Source organism: Aptenodytes forsteri, unplaced genomic scaffold (genome assembly GCF_000699145.1).
Source record: "Aptenodytes forsteri isolate BGI_AS27 unplaced genomic scaffold, ASM69914v1 Scaffold50, whole genome shotgun sequence".
In the NCBI taxonomy this organism is placed as follows: domain Eukaryota; kingdom Metazoa; phylum Chordata; class Aves; order Sphenisciformes; family Spheniscidae; genus Aptenodytes; species Aptenodytes forsteri.
The window spans coordinates 649,530-667,088 of NW_008795126.1; the positions used below are offsets into that span (position 1 = coordinate 649,530).

General features: G+C 45.0%; 1 protein-coding gene across 1 annotated transcript in view; it reads left to right on the forward strand.

Moving 5' to 3' along the window:
* KLHDC4 (kelch domain containing 4) overlaps positions 1-17,559 on the forward strand; it is a 53,351-nt gene that overhangs the window by 23,872 nt on the left and 11,920 nt on the right. Inside the window, exons 2-7 of the mRNA XM_009277319.1 lie at positions 1,357-1,448; positions 2,462-2,540; positions 3,513-3,611; positions 6,904-7,040; positions 15,021-15,113; positions 16,048-16,207. Of these exons, the coding sequence (XP_009275594.1) occupies positions 1,357-1,448; positions 2,462-2,540; positions 3,513-3,611; positions 6,904-7,040; positions 15,021-15,113; positions 16,048-16,207 (660 nt within the window). The remainder of the gene's footprint in view (positions 1-1,356; positions 1,449-2,461; positions 2,541-3,512; positions 3,612-6,903; positions 7,041-15,020; positions 15,114-16,047; positions 16,208-17,559) is intronic.

Sequence of the window (17,559 nt, forward strand, 5' to 3'; positions counted from 1 at the left end):
ACGGGGCCTGAATGGAAAACCGGCGGTGGAGGTGGAGGCACGGGGAGGTCGGAGGAGTGGGTTGGTGGCAGGGGTGTTTCAAGTTGAAAGCAAAGGAGTGTATCCAAACGCAAGCGCCTCTAACTTGGTGAAGTGACTTAGGGGCCCGCGGGTCATCAGCCGGGTACGAGGTGTGCAGGCGGAAGGGTTTTGAGGTCAGTGCACATCTCGTGGAACTTTTAGGGTTAGTGTTAGCGCGGTCCTGGTGAAAAAGCGCGCTCACGCACATGCCTGCGGGTCAGCGCGGGCCAAGGGCTGCGGAGCCGTCAGCACCTGTGTGCGAGGGCACTCAGAAGAGGGGAAAACAGGATGAGGGATGAAATGAAAACTGTGACCAGGAATACTTTTGCCATATCGCTGACAAGCTGGGTGCAGCGTGTGCCAGCAGATGTAAAAGGAAGACAAGAAAATGCGGTTTAAGGGTCCTTCTTGCCTTCCATCTCCCCCATCCCCTTTTCTTCTGGTCTTAAAAGAAAATCAGAATGCTTGTTTCTCTCACTCCTTGAGTGGGTGCTTGTATTTAGGCCTCAAAACAGCTACCTTTCCCTGGTCAAAACGTGGTGTTACCTGCATAATGCAAAACTTAAGACGTGGAAGGTGCCAGTGTACATGTATACTGGCTGCAGGGAGAGCTGGTGCCATGCTGCAGAGGCAAAATCTCCAGATTTTGGAAACCTCTGCTTTGACCACACCTTCAGAAAGGTGAACTGAAGGGAGGTGGTAAGCAATGGGGGTTGTAGGAGAGACCGTGGATCAGAAACTCCCCCTAGCTGCAATCCTGCTTCTGCCCTTGCAACTCAGTGTGTTTTGCAGTTTTGGAGGCAGATTTTATTTTTAATTGACAGAAGTTGAAAGGGAGTAAAAATAGCTGGAGAGAAACCTGCACGTAAAGTATGAGCTGGGAATAGAAAAGAGTTTCCAGTTCCATTTAGGCATTTTTCCATTGCAGACAAAGAAGAGGACTAGCTGGATTGTAGCGTATAGTTGCCCATCACTTTGTTAGGGCTTAAATGATTTGCATTTACTTGCTGATTTGTGCGGTGTTCCTGCTGCAGGAATAGCAGGTGTGCCCTAAACACACTTTGCGTACCATCCTTTTAGGACTCTTCTGAGCAACTTGTTAGTGTTTTAGGGGAGACCAATCTTTAAAGCATATGTGGAAGTACTCAGCATCCATTTCTTGTAGTTGAATGAAGGGAACCTAAGCAGACAATTTTTTTTAAAAAAAGGAAATCGTGAGGGTGAGTGCTGGTTCCGTGTGGTGTGCAGGTGGCTCTGTGCATGTCAAGGAACTCATGTCTGGCTTTTTATTTTCAGGAGGATCTTGAAGCGCTGATAGCAGAATTCCAGAATTTAGATGCTAAAAAGACCCAAGTAATTGAGTCATCCTGCCCACCCCCCTCACCGAGGTAAGAGATTGTATGAGGCTTTGGCTATCACTTGTACAGCGGTTGATGGTGCTTTTAATAAAATTTATTTATGTAAAGTTATTTCCTGAGAGTGAAAGGCATAATATCTGGCATAGCTGATATCTGGAGTTATAAAATATCTGATATATTGAAGCCCTGGTTAAAAAAGGGACCAAAAGGGGTTTTTTTGGCCTTAAAATCTGCTTTTTAATCATCTCATCAGCACAAAGGAGGCAAAGCAGGGTTAGATTACAGGGCTTTGAGGAAAAATAAAAGTTAAGAGGGAGTTTTGGGTTTGGACTAGAAAGTGGAAAGGACTTAGGAGGCAAAAGGATGTGTCATGAGATACAAGACACTTTATCAAGTGTAGCTTGGGGTCCACATACTTCTAGGTTCTGTATTTCTGTTTCCTGTGGCTTGTTAAATAAATACCTTTCTCTGTGATACCTGTTTTCCTCTCTGTGTAGTGGGACAGGTCAGTACACTACTGTTAATTTCACAGGGGTGTTACAGTGGTCAGTTAGTTCCTCCTTGGGAGTGGAAGGGATCTGTCTCCGCATGGTGCAAAACACTTTGGTGTTATGTAGATGAGCAATGACCAGTGGTGACTGCAGAATAATGACGCAGATAAGTTGATATGAGACGGCCCAGTTCTACCCATAGTTATGTGCCCCCATAAAACTAATTTTTGTTCTTGACACACCAGCATTAAAATTCAAGAGCTCACGTCAAAAGGCGTGTTAAATGGCAGTGTAACGTGTGCTCCTAAAATAGGAGAAGATTTCAGACAGTGTCAAATTAATCTTGCTGGAAGTTTTTAAGAAGTTAATTTCTTTGAGAAGTTTTTAGCCCTGGGGTGAACATCATAGCCTAGTAATTTGGCAGATGATGGAGAGACCTTTGTGGCTAGAAGGCAGAGGTGCTAGCACTGGCTGAGTTAAAGGCTGTGAGCTTCTGAGTTTTACAAGACTCTTACACGTCTACTATTTTGGCCATCCCTCTTTCTCTTGCAGGCTGAACGGCTCCCTCTCTGCTCACCCTGAGAAAGACGAATTGATCCTTTTTGGAGGTGAATATTTCAATGGCCAAAAAGTAACGTATACTACAATTTTTTCTTCTTTATTCTACCCTTTCCCTGCCTTTTACTGTAATTTGCATGAGTCTCATTTGAAGTGAAATTCAAGGCAGCAGTCATAAAATATGTATTTGTCCCTGAATGAGAGCAAAATAGCCTTTTAATTCTGCCGTGATACTGTCTCATGCCTGAACAGTTGGCAGGAAGGAGACATGCTAGAACCCATTAAGGAGTCAGAGTAATTGTCTCAGCATCAATATTTCAGGGCTTCATAATTTCTCCAGACTTAATTGTAGCCATATCTGCCCCTCATATTTGACAACTATTGAAGAATCTCTTGTTTTGAAAGAGGGAAGATAGATATTTCTGCTGTTTTGCTGCTGGCAAGGCATTGCCTGCCTTGGAGATGTGTACAGTAGCAAATATTTGCAAGTGGGCACTCTTGTTACTGAATTTCTGCAAGTTGCAAGTGTTCATTGTGCTCCTGAAGACAAACTGGTCTTTATAACCCTAAGAAGCTGTATGTATTGTAGCTTGAAAACTCAAGCCTGCCAATGATATTTGGCTGCCTTAGGATCACCCAATGTGATATGCTAAACTAATTCTGCTTGCTTCACTACCTTAAGCTGTTCCTGACTCTGGAGTTGAGCGCAGCAGTTTGGGCAACTTTAACCTGCACGTCTGTGTTAAGCTCCAACTTCTTAAGTCCTCATATGTCAAGCTATCACAGGCTTAACCAAGGGTTTGGGAAAGAACAGTCCAGTCCAGTGGATCACTCTGAAAAAGTTGCTGACTCCCAGTCTAGTGGAGGAGGTTGTTGTCCTCCTTCCCTGCCTGATGAGGCAGGTGAGCTTTTGCTTTGCAAAGCTGGTGCTGTGCTCCTTTCCCCCAGACTCACAGATAACCCTGAGGGGTGCCTGTGCTTGGACAGACTGACCCTGTCCAATGGAGAGCTGTGGTGATGTGCATTTTCTCTTCCCCTCTAACAGACGTACCTGTATAACGAACTGTATGTTTACAACATCCGGAAGAACAGCTGGTCTAAAGTAGAGATCCCCAACCCACCACCAAGGCGATGTGCTCACCAGGTAAAGTACTGGGTGCCAGAGCAGCAGTTGAAATTGTTCTAAGGCTGCGCTGAAGATGGGTGGGGGATGATTTTCCCTCCCCCACCCCCCGAGGGTTTCTGGCTTCTCTTCTTTCCCCTTGTAATGGGCTGCCAATGGTGTCACTTCACCTCTTGTGCGGAGGGGGTCTGTACAAGCCTGTCCAAGGTGCCTGTGCTCTCTGATCACTGGATGGCCTCTGGAAACGTTAAGTGTGGAATGAAGATTTGGGGTTGTATCTGTTGGGTTGGCAAGACTCAAGCAGGACTTATGGGGGAGACTCTTCTTTTGAAGATGAACTCTTTGCTGCATTATATAGGGACCAGCTCAACCATCCATAATCCCAGGATGGCACTGAATTTTCAAAATGCTGGTCAGGGTGTAACTTTGAATTTGACCCAAGTGCTGTGAATGGCAGAGTTGCTGTGCATGATTACTTGCTTAATGCCCACAGGCCTACGTCTATGGGCATTACAGATACTGCCACTCCAGCAATGTGAGGACCCATTACTGTAGGTTATCCCTGCTAGCATGTAGCAGTTGAGCTTCGCCAAGTGTCCCAGCTGTACAACACAATGGACTGTTAGCACTGACTGTGTGTGTCCTGCCTTTAGGTTGTGATTTCCACACACACACCCCCTCCCCTTGGCAGATGGGCTGTTTTTCTTGTGTCTGCAAAGGCAATAGACAAATTTTCTCTGGGATATCATGACACTCTCCTAGAACTCACCTCTCCTGGTGGCTGTGTCATTAAGGTTACTGGCTGGTTGTGGTGATGAAGGGTTTGGGTTTGTTTACTTTATGTGAACACCTGCACATTAGAAACTGGACCAAAGACTTGTATTTTTTGCAGGTCTTTGGCCCTCGCCAGCTGTCTGATAGATTATCTTACCTGTTGCAGCAAGTGGCTGGGTGACTGGTACATTTCAAAAGCTGCCATACAGGATGCGAATGTTAGTTTCCTACCCGTGGCCAAAGCTCTTTAGAGCTTCCTGGTAAGATCCAATACCCTGATTAGGTTCATATACCCTTGTTATGCTACGCCTAAATGCCAGTCTTGCTCTGAGCTGTGTGTCCTTTCTTGAAAGGTTCTGACTTGATTTTTGGGCTACCTTGTGGTGCTTAAAATAGAACTCGATTTCAGAGGCCAAATTCCACAAGGAGACCATAAATTCAAACACTCGTTTCCTTAGGTGAAAAAGAGGTTGCTTTGTGGGGTGTGGAGTTGAGAGGTGGTTGTTTGGGTGTTGGTAACCAGCAGGTGGCTGTCTAGCAGCTGAATCTGAACTGAGCAGGCAGGCTGTGCATCAGGGAGCTGCGACTGGATTACAACAAAAGTAAAATGAGAAACCTATCTGAGGAGTTCTGCTTCAACAGTTGAGTTTTCTGTCTGATAATTATAGTCACACAGGAGACAGTTCAGCCTCATCGGTTGACTGGTTTGTTGTCTTCCCTGTGGCTTTATTTTTAATGCATATTCTGCATTAGCTCAAAGGTAAACAGAAGCTTGTCCGTGGGTTTGTATGTGCATGTTTTCAGTCTTACTTGTCATCTCTGGTCTCTGACACGCAATCCTCTGTTTGAGTTACACTGGCTTCATTACATCAGTTCAACAGAGCTGAGGTGAGAATAGCTATGGATGGGTGTTGTGAGTTGTTTAAGGAAACAGCTTGGCTATGTAATGAATTTTGAGCTGGCTCTTCAAAAGGTCACACACAAGTATGAGCAGGCTGTTGTATGTACCTTTCCCTTAAGCTTTTAAGCACTAGATACCTGTGGAAATCGGGCATGTATCCCCTTTGTTTAGGTAACTTCCTGTTCCCACAAATCCTGCTTGCAAACACACCCCATATTTTCTCATGTGTTTAATCGTTGCATGTATAGGCTGGTTTATGTCAGGGCATGGTCCTGTGTCTGATGCTAAAAATCTTCTTTGCTGTTTGCTGGGAAAGACAGGCGGGTAATGAAGCCCTTCTGAAGAAAGAGATCATTATCCCAATGTTGATCTGTGATGGGTACCCTGGAAAAAACACTTGTGGAAGAATTTGTTTGTAGTGTAAACAACCCAAGAGGTCCCGGTCAAGGAAGAAATTTGCACAATCACATAGTTTCCTTTTTGGAATTCCTGCCTTTTTCCTTAGTCCTTACGCAGATGATTTAATGAAGTAGCGTCTTGCTCTTCTCTCCTGCTTTTAACTGTCAGCTTGAATCACAACAGTGTTTTGGTGCTACTCTGTGCAAAAAAACCCCCAAACAAACCCTTTTGATACTCTTCTCTCTGCTACTTGCCCTAACCAAAGCAGTAACAGTCTCCTCTTGTCCAAATGCTGCACATTTCCTTCTGTGTTTGGGTTTTTTTGGTTGGTGGTTTTTTTTTTTCCTCCCTTCAGAGGGAGCAGTACTGCTTTTCAGGACGCAGCAGGCATCAACTTGGGACGCAGCCTGCAGCTTGGCTTCTTTACTGTTTGTTGTTTTATAATCTACAAAAACTGCAAAGGGCAATTGTACACTGTTAATGGCCTTTTCCAAAAGACTTTTCCCTGCATTACTCTGCCTGCCTGGTGCTGGTTTTTTTTTTTCCTCCCTTCAGAGGGAGCAGTACTGCTTTTCAGGTCTTGGGAGGCATCAGGTTTGGACTTGTGCTGCAGCTTGGCTTCTTTACTGTTTGTTGTTTTATAATCTACAAAAACTGCAAAGGGCAATTGTACACTGTTAATGGCCTTTTCCAAAAGACTTTTCCCTGCATTACTCTGCCTGCCTGGTGCTGGGATGTTAGATGTGTCTTGGAGGCAGGAAGTGGCTCTGTTCCTCACATGGCTCAGAGTTCATCAGCCCCAGTATGTCTTCTGCAGGATGCTATTTACGTGACTAAAGGATGGGTGAAATGTTGCCAAGCCTTAGCTGTGGAGAGGCTTCCTTTTGGTGAACAGAGAGATTGGAACCATTGTTGTTAAACTAAATCCCAAGATGCTTCCCAGGGAACTTTGAATTTGTAGAACTGGAACTCAAGATGCTAGGAGGTGGGAAGAGCCCAGTTCTTTGGCTGACTTTCCTTTGCTATAGGGAAGGTGTGCTAAACAATGAGTAACTTGCATTTAAAATTCCCCTTCCTTCAGCCCCAGAGAGCTGCTGTTGCCAAGCAAGGCAGCAGCAGCCGCTGCTGCTTGTCTGCTCTCTGGTATTTGGAGGCAGCTGCACATTTGACTGATAAAGTTCTCCTGTCTCTGGTTTCTGAATCCTTGTCTGATCCAGCTCTTCCTTCTTCTCCTGGCAGGCGGCAGTGGTGCCTACAGCCGGCGGGCAGCTGTGGGTATTTGGTGGGGAGTTTGCATCTCCCAACGGGGAACAGTTCTATCATTACAAGGATCTCTGGGTTCTGCATTTGGCTACCAAGACCTGGGAGCAGATCAAGTAAGTGATGTGTTCTGAAGTCAATGATGTTGACCTCATGAGGAACCGTGCTAGCATGATCTGAGTTTGATTCCTGGTATAGTGCTGTGATTTCCCAGCTGTCTGCTCATCTCTCCCTTGAGTACAGAGGTGCCAATCCTAGAAACAGTGGAGGGGACAGCTTCCAGAAAGATGCGGAAATGAGAGATGTGTCCCAGGTCTATTGAGGCCAAAGCTATTTTATTTCATATGTGATTTTTGGAGCATGGGTGTGCTTGGGTGTTACTTAACTGAAGGAAAGAGTATCATGAACAGCACTCCGTCCTCCCAACCATGGCAGGTGCAGATGTCCAACTTCAAAACAGTACTTGTTGCCCCATCTGCCTGGGCTCCTTCTGGCTGGGCTGTACAAGACCAGTGCAAGGATCTCACCCAATTTTACCATTGCTCGGGAAGACAGCTTGTATCTATCCACAGAGCCAACTTCACTCCTGATAACTGGCATTTGCTGCCTCAATATTCCTTGGGATAAACAAGCCAGTAATTCAGACCTGTCAAAGTAAATAGGTGTCAAAAGCCCTGGTAGTTTTTGACAGGAGTTACAGTGCCTAAATATCTTCTGTGGATCTGGCCTAAAGTCCTCTGCTAATGTTTCCTTAACCTTTGGGTTTTTGGTTTTGCTGCTCATGTTTATATTTGCATGAGAGAAGAGGTCTGGTGGGTCATCCAGCAGACTGAGAGGCAGGAGATGTGGCTTTGGTTCTGACTTGGACATAGACTTTCTCTTGGACTTTGGGATTGTCTTGACTGTGGGATTAGTCAGAGCACAGCTTTGGGTGGGCTGGAACTCCCGTGTAGCTGACCCTTGAGGTGGCGCTGGGGAAAGCAGCAGGTTTTGAACACTTGCTCATCTGCTGTTTGACTTGTCGAGCTCCTGGTTATGAACACTTGTCCTTCCTTCAGGTGGGAAGCCCTAAATCTGCCTAGGTTGATCACTTTTTGCCCCACTTACAGAGTGCAGGTGCCTGTTGTCTGTGTCTGTCTCTTCTTGCACAGTAATTGAGAGGGTGGTTTAGGACTGAGCTGTGCAGAGATGGATACCCTGACTCTGCCTTGGCACATGCCTGAGGCCACACAGTGAGTCATTGCGCCTGTCTGCCTTTTTCCCCCTCCCTGCAAAATGGGAGCATTGATACTGCCTGACAAGGGGGAAATCTGGAGGTTTAATTTTACTAATGTTAATGAAGCACTGAAGGGACTCTGGCATGGAAGGTGTAGGGGGACTTACAGAGCCAAAGTGCAAAAATCCCAAGGAGTCCAAAACAGTCTGGGTGAAAAGGATGCTTCACAGCACAGGATCCCAGTAGCTGACTGCTGTGCGAGAATCCAGGGATCGTCCTTTTGAGTTGCTCTGGGAGGCTGAGAGAAAACTGTTCGATTCGTAAGCGGCTGGTTCCTGTCCATCAGTGTGGTTCTTGGCTCCAGACCTGGCAGTGTTAATCTAATAACAGCTGTAATTTGTCATGTTACAGGAAGCCAGGTTTACTCTAGTGAGCCCTGCTTGTCTTTGAGAAGTGGGGGTGAGAGAAGCCCTCCAAAACGATGGAGGGCTCTTTAAGAGGTGCAAGGATTAAAAAGACCTGTCACTGTGCAGGCTGATCTGCCTATTGTTGTTAGGCAGAAGCTGACGTAATGACTGTGACTGTACCCCTCCCAGCTCCCCCAAAATAACTTCTGAATCCCTTGCTCAATCTCAGCCAAATAAAGGGGATGAACTTAAATGCATTACATCCCTACCAGTTTCATGTAAGCGGGCGGGGTGAGGAAGTGATGCTCGCCATAGAGTCCCTGCTGAGAGAAAGGGTTGACATTTCAGCCAAACTCTTGGTTGAAAAAATCCTCACCGGAGAGCAGTGTTAATACCCAGCTGCAGGGAGAGCGAGGGCGGGAGGTTGTTTTTTGTGAGCCATCGGAGAATCCAGATGAGGCTTCGTTAGCTCCACCACTGATGGCGCAAATTGTTCTCTCGTGGGTTTGCAGATGCGTTGCTGTAGAGCTGATTTAGGGTTTTCCACTCCCAAAACAAATGCTGCAGTACCTGACCTGCCTGGGAAGAGGAAATGAGGTGGTTATCAGTCTCTACTTGTCCTGCATCTTATGCCATGTAGGAGAGCAGCCTCAGGGACGCTGAGTGTAACTTATGCTGCAAAACCACCTGGAGCTCCCTGGAGCTGAGCACGAAGTTTGCATGTGCTGCCAGTTGCAGGATGCCCCCAGCAGTCCCAGGCCCCAAGTGGACTAAAACCACGGCAAGAGATTTTGTTGTGATGGGTTATTACAGTTAGTGAGGAGGGAGCCAGATCGGCAAGGTGAGCTCCTAGCCCCACCTAGGGAGCAAGTTCTAGGTACCACGCTCTTCAAGCCACACAGAGCTACCCTCCATCCCCAGGTGTTGGTTGTCACATGCCACCTCGGCTGCCATGCCACAGTGGGAGGATGTATTTGGAGACATTGATGCTTCATTGTTTCTTAGCAGATAAAAGGATAGGCATTTTCGAAGTGAGCATCATAAATTATATGGGTGAAAGTGCCCTGGAGAGGTGATCTTTTCTCTCTCCCTGCCCCATGCAGGATCTACTTCATTTGTAGATGTGTTTGGGTGGACGTCTGTCTTTCAGCCTTGCTGGAATTTTGAAGATGCCTGTGCCCTGGTCCCAGTGTTTGAATAAAACAAAGTGCATCTCCTCCCCATCCTTGGGCAGAGCTCCAAGAGCTGCATTAATGAGGCATCTGGCGGAGGAGGCTGGGAGGGGATGTCTTTGTTTTAATGCTAACCTGACTGAGTGTGAAAATCAGGTTTCTGCTGCCTCTTTGCTTTTCCATATGGCATCTTGATTACAGTCTGCTTGGAAGGGGGAAGAGGAAAGGCCAGAGATGATTGTTGAGTTGTACGAGGGTTTTTTTTCCCTACTTCTTTTAAAACTATGATCATAACACGTGCTGCATTTCACTTCCTTTAGCATTTTGCTTTTCTTGCCAGGGAGCCCCATTTTTCCTGTCATTTTTCCACATACACTTCTCATGTCTGTCTGAAGTAAAGCACTTGCTTATTTTGGATTGCCATTAACCAGCTGGGATGACTGATGACAGTGGGGGTCAGCTTGGGGGCTAGTGGTATTGGGAGAGTGAGCATGTTTGGGAAGACTGAATGGAGGGTGCAGATTGTGTAGGTTTGTTGGGTCATGGTGGGGCACCAGCCCTGGTACAAGCAGCCTTCACATAGCAGGCCAAGCCATAATTCCATGTGTCCAATGTGGTAGCAGTGTTACCTGAATAAATGCCTGGTGATAGACATTTGGGGTATAGCCTGCTATTGAGTAAACTCATTTGGGTTTGGAAGATGTCATTTTAGTGCAAATAATAGAGCAATGTAATTATTCATTAAGAAATTTCTGGACAAGAGAGACAAAGTTTCTGTTTCTGTTCTACGTGGGAAGAATCACATGTGCCCTGTTTCAGGTGGGTTTGAATGTATTGGTTTGTGTGGATTGAATAGCTAAGATGACCCTGCTGTGATCTGAACTTGCAGTTCCAGGAAATCTAGTTATTCGAGCCCCACAGCTTAGATTTCAGACAATTATGCTGTACTTCCTGGCCTGCAGTTCATGCCACAGACCATCTTGGTGCCATAAGAGACTTGACTGTAAAACACTTTTGAAGAGAAAACCTTGAATAACTCATTGCCGTGAATAACATCCCTGTGCAGTGTCTGCAAAGGCTGCTGGGGAAGTGGATCTCCATTATCTCCTAGCAGAGAGCACCGTGGTGCCAGTCTGCTTGACAGAGTTAAAAATTGCTGTATTCAGCAATATTTAGCTGCATTTACTTGCATTTTGCATGCACAAAGATGGTCTAAACACAACAAATCCCAGCCCGTTAGAAGACTTGCCAGCAACTGACTTTGACTTATTGGAACCACCTTATCATGCGTGTGATGCACAAGGTTGCCTCAGTGCCTGAACTGTTTGTTACTCTGCCTTAGAGCTAAGCAGTATTTTAACCTAATTGCCTCATTCCTTCCTAGAGAGAGCATTCTTACTCAGCTTTGTGTGGCCCAGTGCGCTCCCTCAGAGAGAGACAGGGAGCATCACGCTTTGGGGTTGTGCTTGGGAACTGGCAGATCCCTCCTCTGTGTAGCTCTTTGTCTTGCATTTGAGCCTGTATAGCTCCCTTCCCTTTAATACTGGAATGTTAATGATACTTCCCATAACAGATTTGTGAGATGTGGTGCTATAAATATTTCAGGGTAGCATTTCACAAGTGTATGTTTAATGCTGTTTACAGAGAGAACTGGAGCAGTCACTGCAGTGCAGGATGCCTTTCAGCATAGGTTTGTTTCTGATTGACGGCTCTTCTTGCTCATATGCTATCTGTCACCGGAAAGATCAAGTCCTGCAACACAAGGTAGAATGGTGCATTAGTGCTTAAAGAAAAGAAGGATATTTTGGTGTACCATTGAGTAGACTTTCTCTGTCAGCCCAGAAGTGAGCCTTGTGAGCTTATTCTTTGGCAGATCAGGATCCAAATGTACAACTGTTGATGGACTTCGCAAGGGATTTGATTTGAGGATTTTGTGTCTTGTGGCAATTGCGTATTCACTTGTGTACTTCCTAACTAAGTATACAAACACATGGGTACACTATCTGTGTGTGCCATTGAACAGAATGCTTGTTTGCACTCACAAGTGTAAGATGTAAAACCGAACACTGAAGTCCTGGGCTTCAGCTGCCTCGAGTACTGGAGGATAAAAGTGCTTTGTCCTGAAATGGCCCTTTGATGGGATGTTCTATGCATCATCACTTTTATTATTATGGAAAGGTTCCGAGATTCATCTGAGCATCCTCTGGATGAAGGAATGAATGAAAAGGTAACTCGCTTACGCAGTCTGTAGCCACTGTGACATGCAAGTCTTTAATTCTTGAATCTGGGGGCTGAATTCAGGTCTGTTACGTTACTATAAGTCCCAGAGTAACTCCACAACCAAAAGCAAATTCCTTATAGAGCAGTTCTGATCAGACTTGTGCTGTACATGTGTAGAGCCAGTCCTTATCCAGACTTATCTTTTAATCTATTTTTAAAAAAAGTCTGGAGAATTTACAGCTCCCTCCCACATGTCTGCTTTTTGGTGTCAACCCCATGAAGTAGAGTATTAATCATAAAGTCTGTGAAACCTTACAGCTCCTCCCACATGTCTGCTTTTTGGTGTCAACCCCATGAAGTAGAGTATTAATCATAAAGTCTGTGAAACCATTTCCAAAATGCTTGTTTTGGACGATGAGCAATGATACAGGTAAAAGGAGACAGTTTGCATTTGGGAAACAAGTCTTCGAGCTTGCAGCAAGTGCCTTCTGGAGTGGCAGCATGGTTATTTGTTACTGCCAGTCCTGCTTGACTATGCCGTTTTGTTTTTCCAGTGTTGTGTTTGGATACTTTCTAAGAGCAGTTGTTGTAAGTTTAGGAGGGCGTGTCCTTGCATCAAAGGCTATAAACTTTCCTTTATAGCTGATTCCTGCAATGTGTAACGCTAAGGCCAAGGAAGCTGAGATGATACAATGCTCTCCAGGATGAGGCCTCCTGGAACCATGTTTCAGTGTCTGTTCTTGTAGCATGTATTACTAGTCTAAAGAAGGGGGAGAACAGCCTTGTGATTGAGAGCAAGCGATGCTGGTGCCAGCGAGACTTCTCCGAATTTGGATCGGGCCCCAGACTGGATGTCTACACTTGTGGGAACTTGTTTATTAAAACATACACATCAATGAATAACCTTTTTATTGTTCAGAATTGATTTTTGACTTGGAGAAAACCTGTTTGAGAAGATATTCTCTGAGAACAGGATTTTATTGCTAATGTTGATTTTTAATTCCTTCTTTCCTTTAAAAAAAAAAAGCTTTAAAAGATGCCATCCTCTGGAATAATAATGTGGGAGCTTTGTTACAGAAGATAAAATAATGATTTCAGATCTTGATGAAATTAATACTAGAGGTGCTATTCTGCAGGGTGGTACTTAAAAATCCAGTAAATGCCTAGAAAACCCTACTCTCTGTTAGGATAAAAAGTCCAAGCAATCAATATTAATTCAGTCTTACCCAAATGCTGCTGTTCTGCTTGGAGTTTTTCATTATGACTGGTGTGAGATTGTCATTTTTGATGGTGAATAAGGGCCCTCACTTTCTCTCTCCACAGAAATCTATCACCGCTCTTTACAGCTACCTGCTGCCAGTTAAAGCGTAGCAGTAGGGTTGTGGGTTTAGGTTTTGCTGCTCTTTTCAACCGTGAGCAGGTTTCGTGTTTATTTAGGCCCTGATTCTGCAACCACTTAACACATGTTAACACTGCCTGTTTGAGAAGTCTTGCTGAGTTCAGTGGTGCTAACTGTGTGCACTTTGGGAGAGTCCTCAGCGAGAGTGAAAATGTGATAGATTAACCCATGGGGGCAGAGAACACACAAAGCAAAACCCTGTTTTCTCTGCGGTTTGGCCTAACGTTGCCTTTGTTTTGAGAGTTCTTGAAGTTGTTTTTGTTCTCTCCCATACGATGCTCAGTCTGTGGGTGAACATGAAGGAAGGTGCATCTTCATTGCCTCTCAGGAATGTCGTTGCCAGCTGCCTGGCTTTGCGTGAAGCTTTTGGATGTGACAGATGGCACAATGTGCCTGTTCCTGGAAATGGAAGTGGCACATTTAACTGAAAGGTCAGGAAGGCTTGAAAGAGCAGAACAGTGATGCATAGCTGCTTTTTAATGTGTAAGATAATAACGATGACTTGTTTTGCTGCAATGCCTTTAGTCTTGAGGAAATCCAAGTCATTTACAAAGTAGTCTCACTAGTTTGATGTTGTATCCTAACTGCAGGTAGATGAGTGAAGACAGTACAGGTACATGATTTCCTAAGACATTGAAGGAGAGTGGATGTCAGAGCCAGCCTCTGGCTCTTACTTGGTGCTTGGAGAAAACATCTCCATCTGGAGTGCCTTTCTTGCAGTTGCGAGAGTTAACTGCTATTCATTAAACTCTCCTGAAAAATTAGCTCCTGAGTCATAGCAGGAAAGACTTCAAGACTTTGGGTGCCGTTAAGAGACTAGATGGCTTATCACTAGGAATAAAATTGTTACTGCAAAATGCCTGTGTTGCAAATACCAAGAGTTACAGCAAGAGCACACATACTAGAGGAAAGTGTACATAGGTATTAAGGCAACAAAGTTCCCCATGGTTTCCCATTCCAGGAGAAGAGAAGCTGAACTCAACCAGCCCAGCTGCTAATGATGTCAATAAAAATGGACTGATACACTAATAGGAAAGGGAACTACCCCAGTCGGCAACTAAGCACCACGCAGCCGCTCGCTCACCCTCCCCCCCGTGGTGGGATGGGGGAGAGAATTGGAAGAGCAAAAGTAAGAAAACTTGTGGGTTGAGATAAGAACGGTTTAATATTTGAAATAAAAATATTTATTTGAAATAAAATAATAACAACAACAATAATAAATTGTAGTGGAAAGTAAAGCAACGAGAGAGAGAGAGGAACAAAACCCAGGAAGGAAAAAAAAAAACAAACCAAGAGGTGATGCAACCGCCCGCTGACCGATGCCCAGTCAGTCTCTGAGCAGTGATTGCTGCCCCACGGCCAACTCCCCCCAGCTTATATACTGAGCACGATGTCGTATGGTATGGAATATCCCTTTGGCCAGTTTGGGTCAGCTGTCCTGGCTATACTCCCTCCCAGCTTCTTGTGCATCTCCTTGCTGGCAGGGTGTGGGAAGCTGAAAAGTCCTTGACTTAGTATAAACACTGCTTAGCAACAACTAAAACATCGGTGTGTTATCCCATTATTCTCACGCTAAATCCAAAACACAGCACTATACCAGCTGCTAGGAAGAAAATTAACTCTATCCCAGCCGTAACCAGGACAGGAACTTTGCTGATAAGTGTAATTTCTTTGCATTTCAGGGCATCAGGAGGTCCCTCTGGACGAAGTGGACATCGAATGGTTGCTTGCAAAAGACAGCTGATTATCTTTGGAGGTTTCCATGAGAGCGCAAGGTGAGTTACTGCAGGATGGCTGGTGGTAAGGAATCCTCTGTAAAAAAGACAACAGAATTTCACCAGTAATAGAAAGCTGGGCTTTAATGGAAGGGTTATCCTCAGCAGTACTGTTACTGAAGTAGACTTTTATGTTAGAAAGACAAGTGATCTTGGTTTGAAGTCTTCAAGTGTTTGAGAAACCATTGTACCACTTAGCTAATCACTGAAGTAGCTACTCATCCTTGTAGCTAAAGCTCAATACATTACTTTTAGCCTCTGAATCTTGTCAGAGAGCCTTGTCTTCCTAGAAACATCTTCTCCAGTAGGCTCTTACATACTACGTGAGGTCACAGCTATGCTGTCATGGGGACTGTAAAGAGAGCTAAGCTGCATATTGTCTCAGAGACAGTAAGCAGCATAATCACAGTCCCTGGGAGCACAGTGCAAGTTGCAAAGCTCACCCTAGATTTGGCTGTGTCCTTGGGAGTTTAACCTGTGCAGAGCATTTTCCACTAGCAGTATATGAGCTGGCTAGTAGAAAGGGAACAGGCCTATATGTATATTTTTTCCAATCCCTCTAGACAGACATAGCTCTAATCTGTTTTGATCTTTTGTGTTCTGGTTTAAGTTACCTTGGATTGTGTTAACTGGATAGAGTTGATGAAACCTCTATTGTAGTAAGGAATGACATAGGTAAAAAGAACCCAGAGAGGTCTTGCTTAAAGGAGCTTTGTCAAATGCAAATTGTTGCACTGAAATAGTAACCTTCACCCGAACAAATCTTCTGTACATTGCCACGGCTACGGAAGGAGAAAAGCCATAAATGCAAGGAGCTGAATAAGGTGTTGCACCTCTTCAGAGGTTCCTGGTGCTGTTCCTGAAGTGGTATTTTATCCTGTCCTAAATGGTGACCATTACAAAAACCTGTGGTGTACCGATTTGCTCTCCCTAGAGATTACATCTATTACAACGATGTGTATGCCTTCAACCTGGACTCTTTCACCTGGAGCAAGCTGGCTCCATCAGGCATTGGACCTGCTCCAAGATCCGGGTGTCAAATGGCTACCACTCCTGAGGGCGGCATAATCATCTATGGAGGCTATTCCAAACAGGTAGGAGAGGCTTTGTGGTAAGCCATTGCAGTATTTCCTGGATGCTAAACAGAATAGTTGATGGAAAAACTAAGGGGCTAAAGTGAAAACTAAAATATGACAAACTCGAGTTGCCTAAATGGGACCGATGCGATGGTCTTGACCTATGTTGGCTGTGGAGTCCTTTGTTTTTGACTGCTTGGAGAGGGCAATGGGCTTAGAGTTTGGGAGAGCAAAACTGAGACCTCTTCTGCTACTTCCCTCTGCTCAGTTTTGCGAGCCTTGTCTCCAGTGCAAGATTTGGTGATCTCATCACATAACTGCCCGCTGCTCTGACTGACGATGTGTCTGCATGTCAGGCAGCTGCCAGATGTCCAAAAACCACTGGTAACGAGAGTGCATGTTAGCCTGTGGTTATGCCAGCTTGGAGTGAATGTGCAGTTGTGCCCTTGGATTGTTCGGACACAGGATGGTTCAGGCTGCTGTGAATCAGTACTGCTACCAAAAGAGACATCTTGTCTTCTGATTGTGCCTTTCTTCATGCAATTGTGTGCTGATCGAGGAGCTTATCTTGGTTAAAATGAATTTTGTATTTTCCCTGCTAATCTAATCCAGTATAAGGAGGTGATATCACAGAGGTAAGAATAAACAACTGGGAGAAATGACATTTTTTGGCAACAGTGGTGGTTACTGCCAACTTAAAGCATTCTCAGGCAGTACTTGTCCATGTTCCAGCACTTGCAGGTTAAAAGCAGCAGCTACCAGGAGACTTGTATTGTCTTGCATCAGTGAAGGGGTTAAGGGACCGGCACTAGTTAGCAAACTCAATAAGCCAAAGAAGGCTTTTGATGAGCACCAGGCTTCCTCTGCTCTGCTTCTTGCTTTGTTAATCATGGTAATTTATACTGGATAGCCCTTTAGACCATATGTCCTTATTGACCAGGTATCCCTGTCTCCATGCTGGGAGAGAGGAAGTAACCGTTTCATTGAGCAAAAGGCTCCTGCAAAAGCTTTTAATGTTGTGAATGCAGACAGAAGACCCGGATCCTGCTGTTGCTGTCTCAGTGGAAAGGCATCGCTTCCAGCAGTGCGTCGCTGGGGGAGGAGGACGCGTTGTTCTTCTGATGTGAATAAATGAACAAAGAAGAAAAGCAGGGAAAGGGGAGAGAAGATAGTCTGTCTATATATTTAGAAGCATTTGTGCCTCCTCACGGCCTGCGCTTAGGGCTCTATCTCATCAGATGTGCATTTGATTAAATAGCAGTACACAATACAGGGGCATTTTCTACCTGAAAGTGCTTTGTCGTCTTCCTTTCTCTGTCCTGTTTCCTCACTCTTGAGGGTGGGAAGGAAGCATGAGCCTGTATGCTATG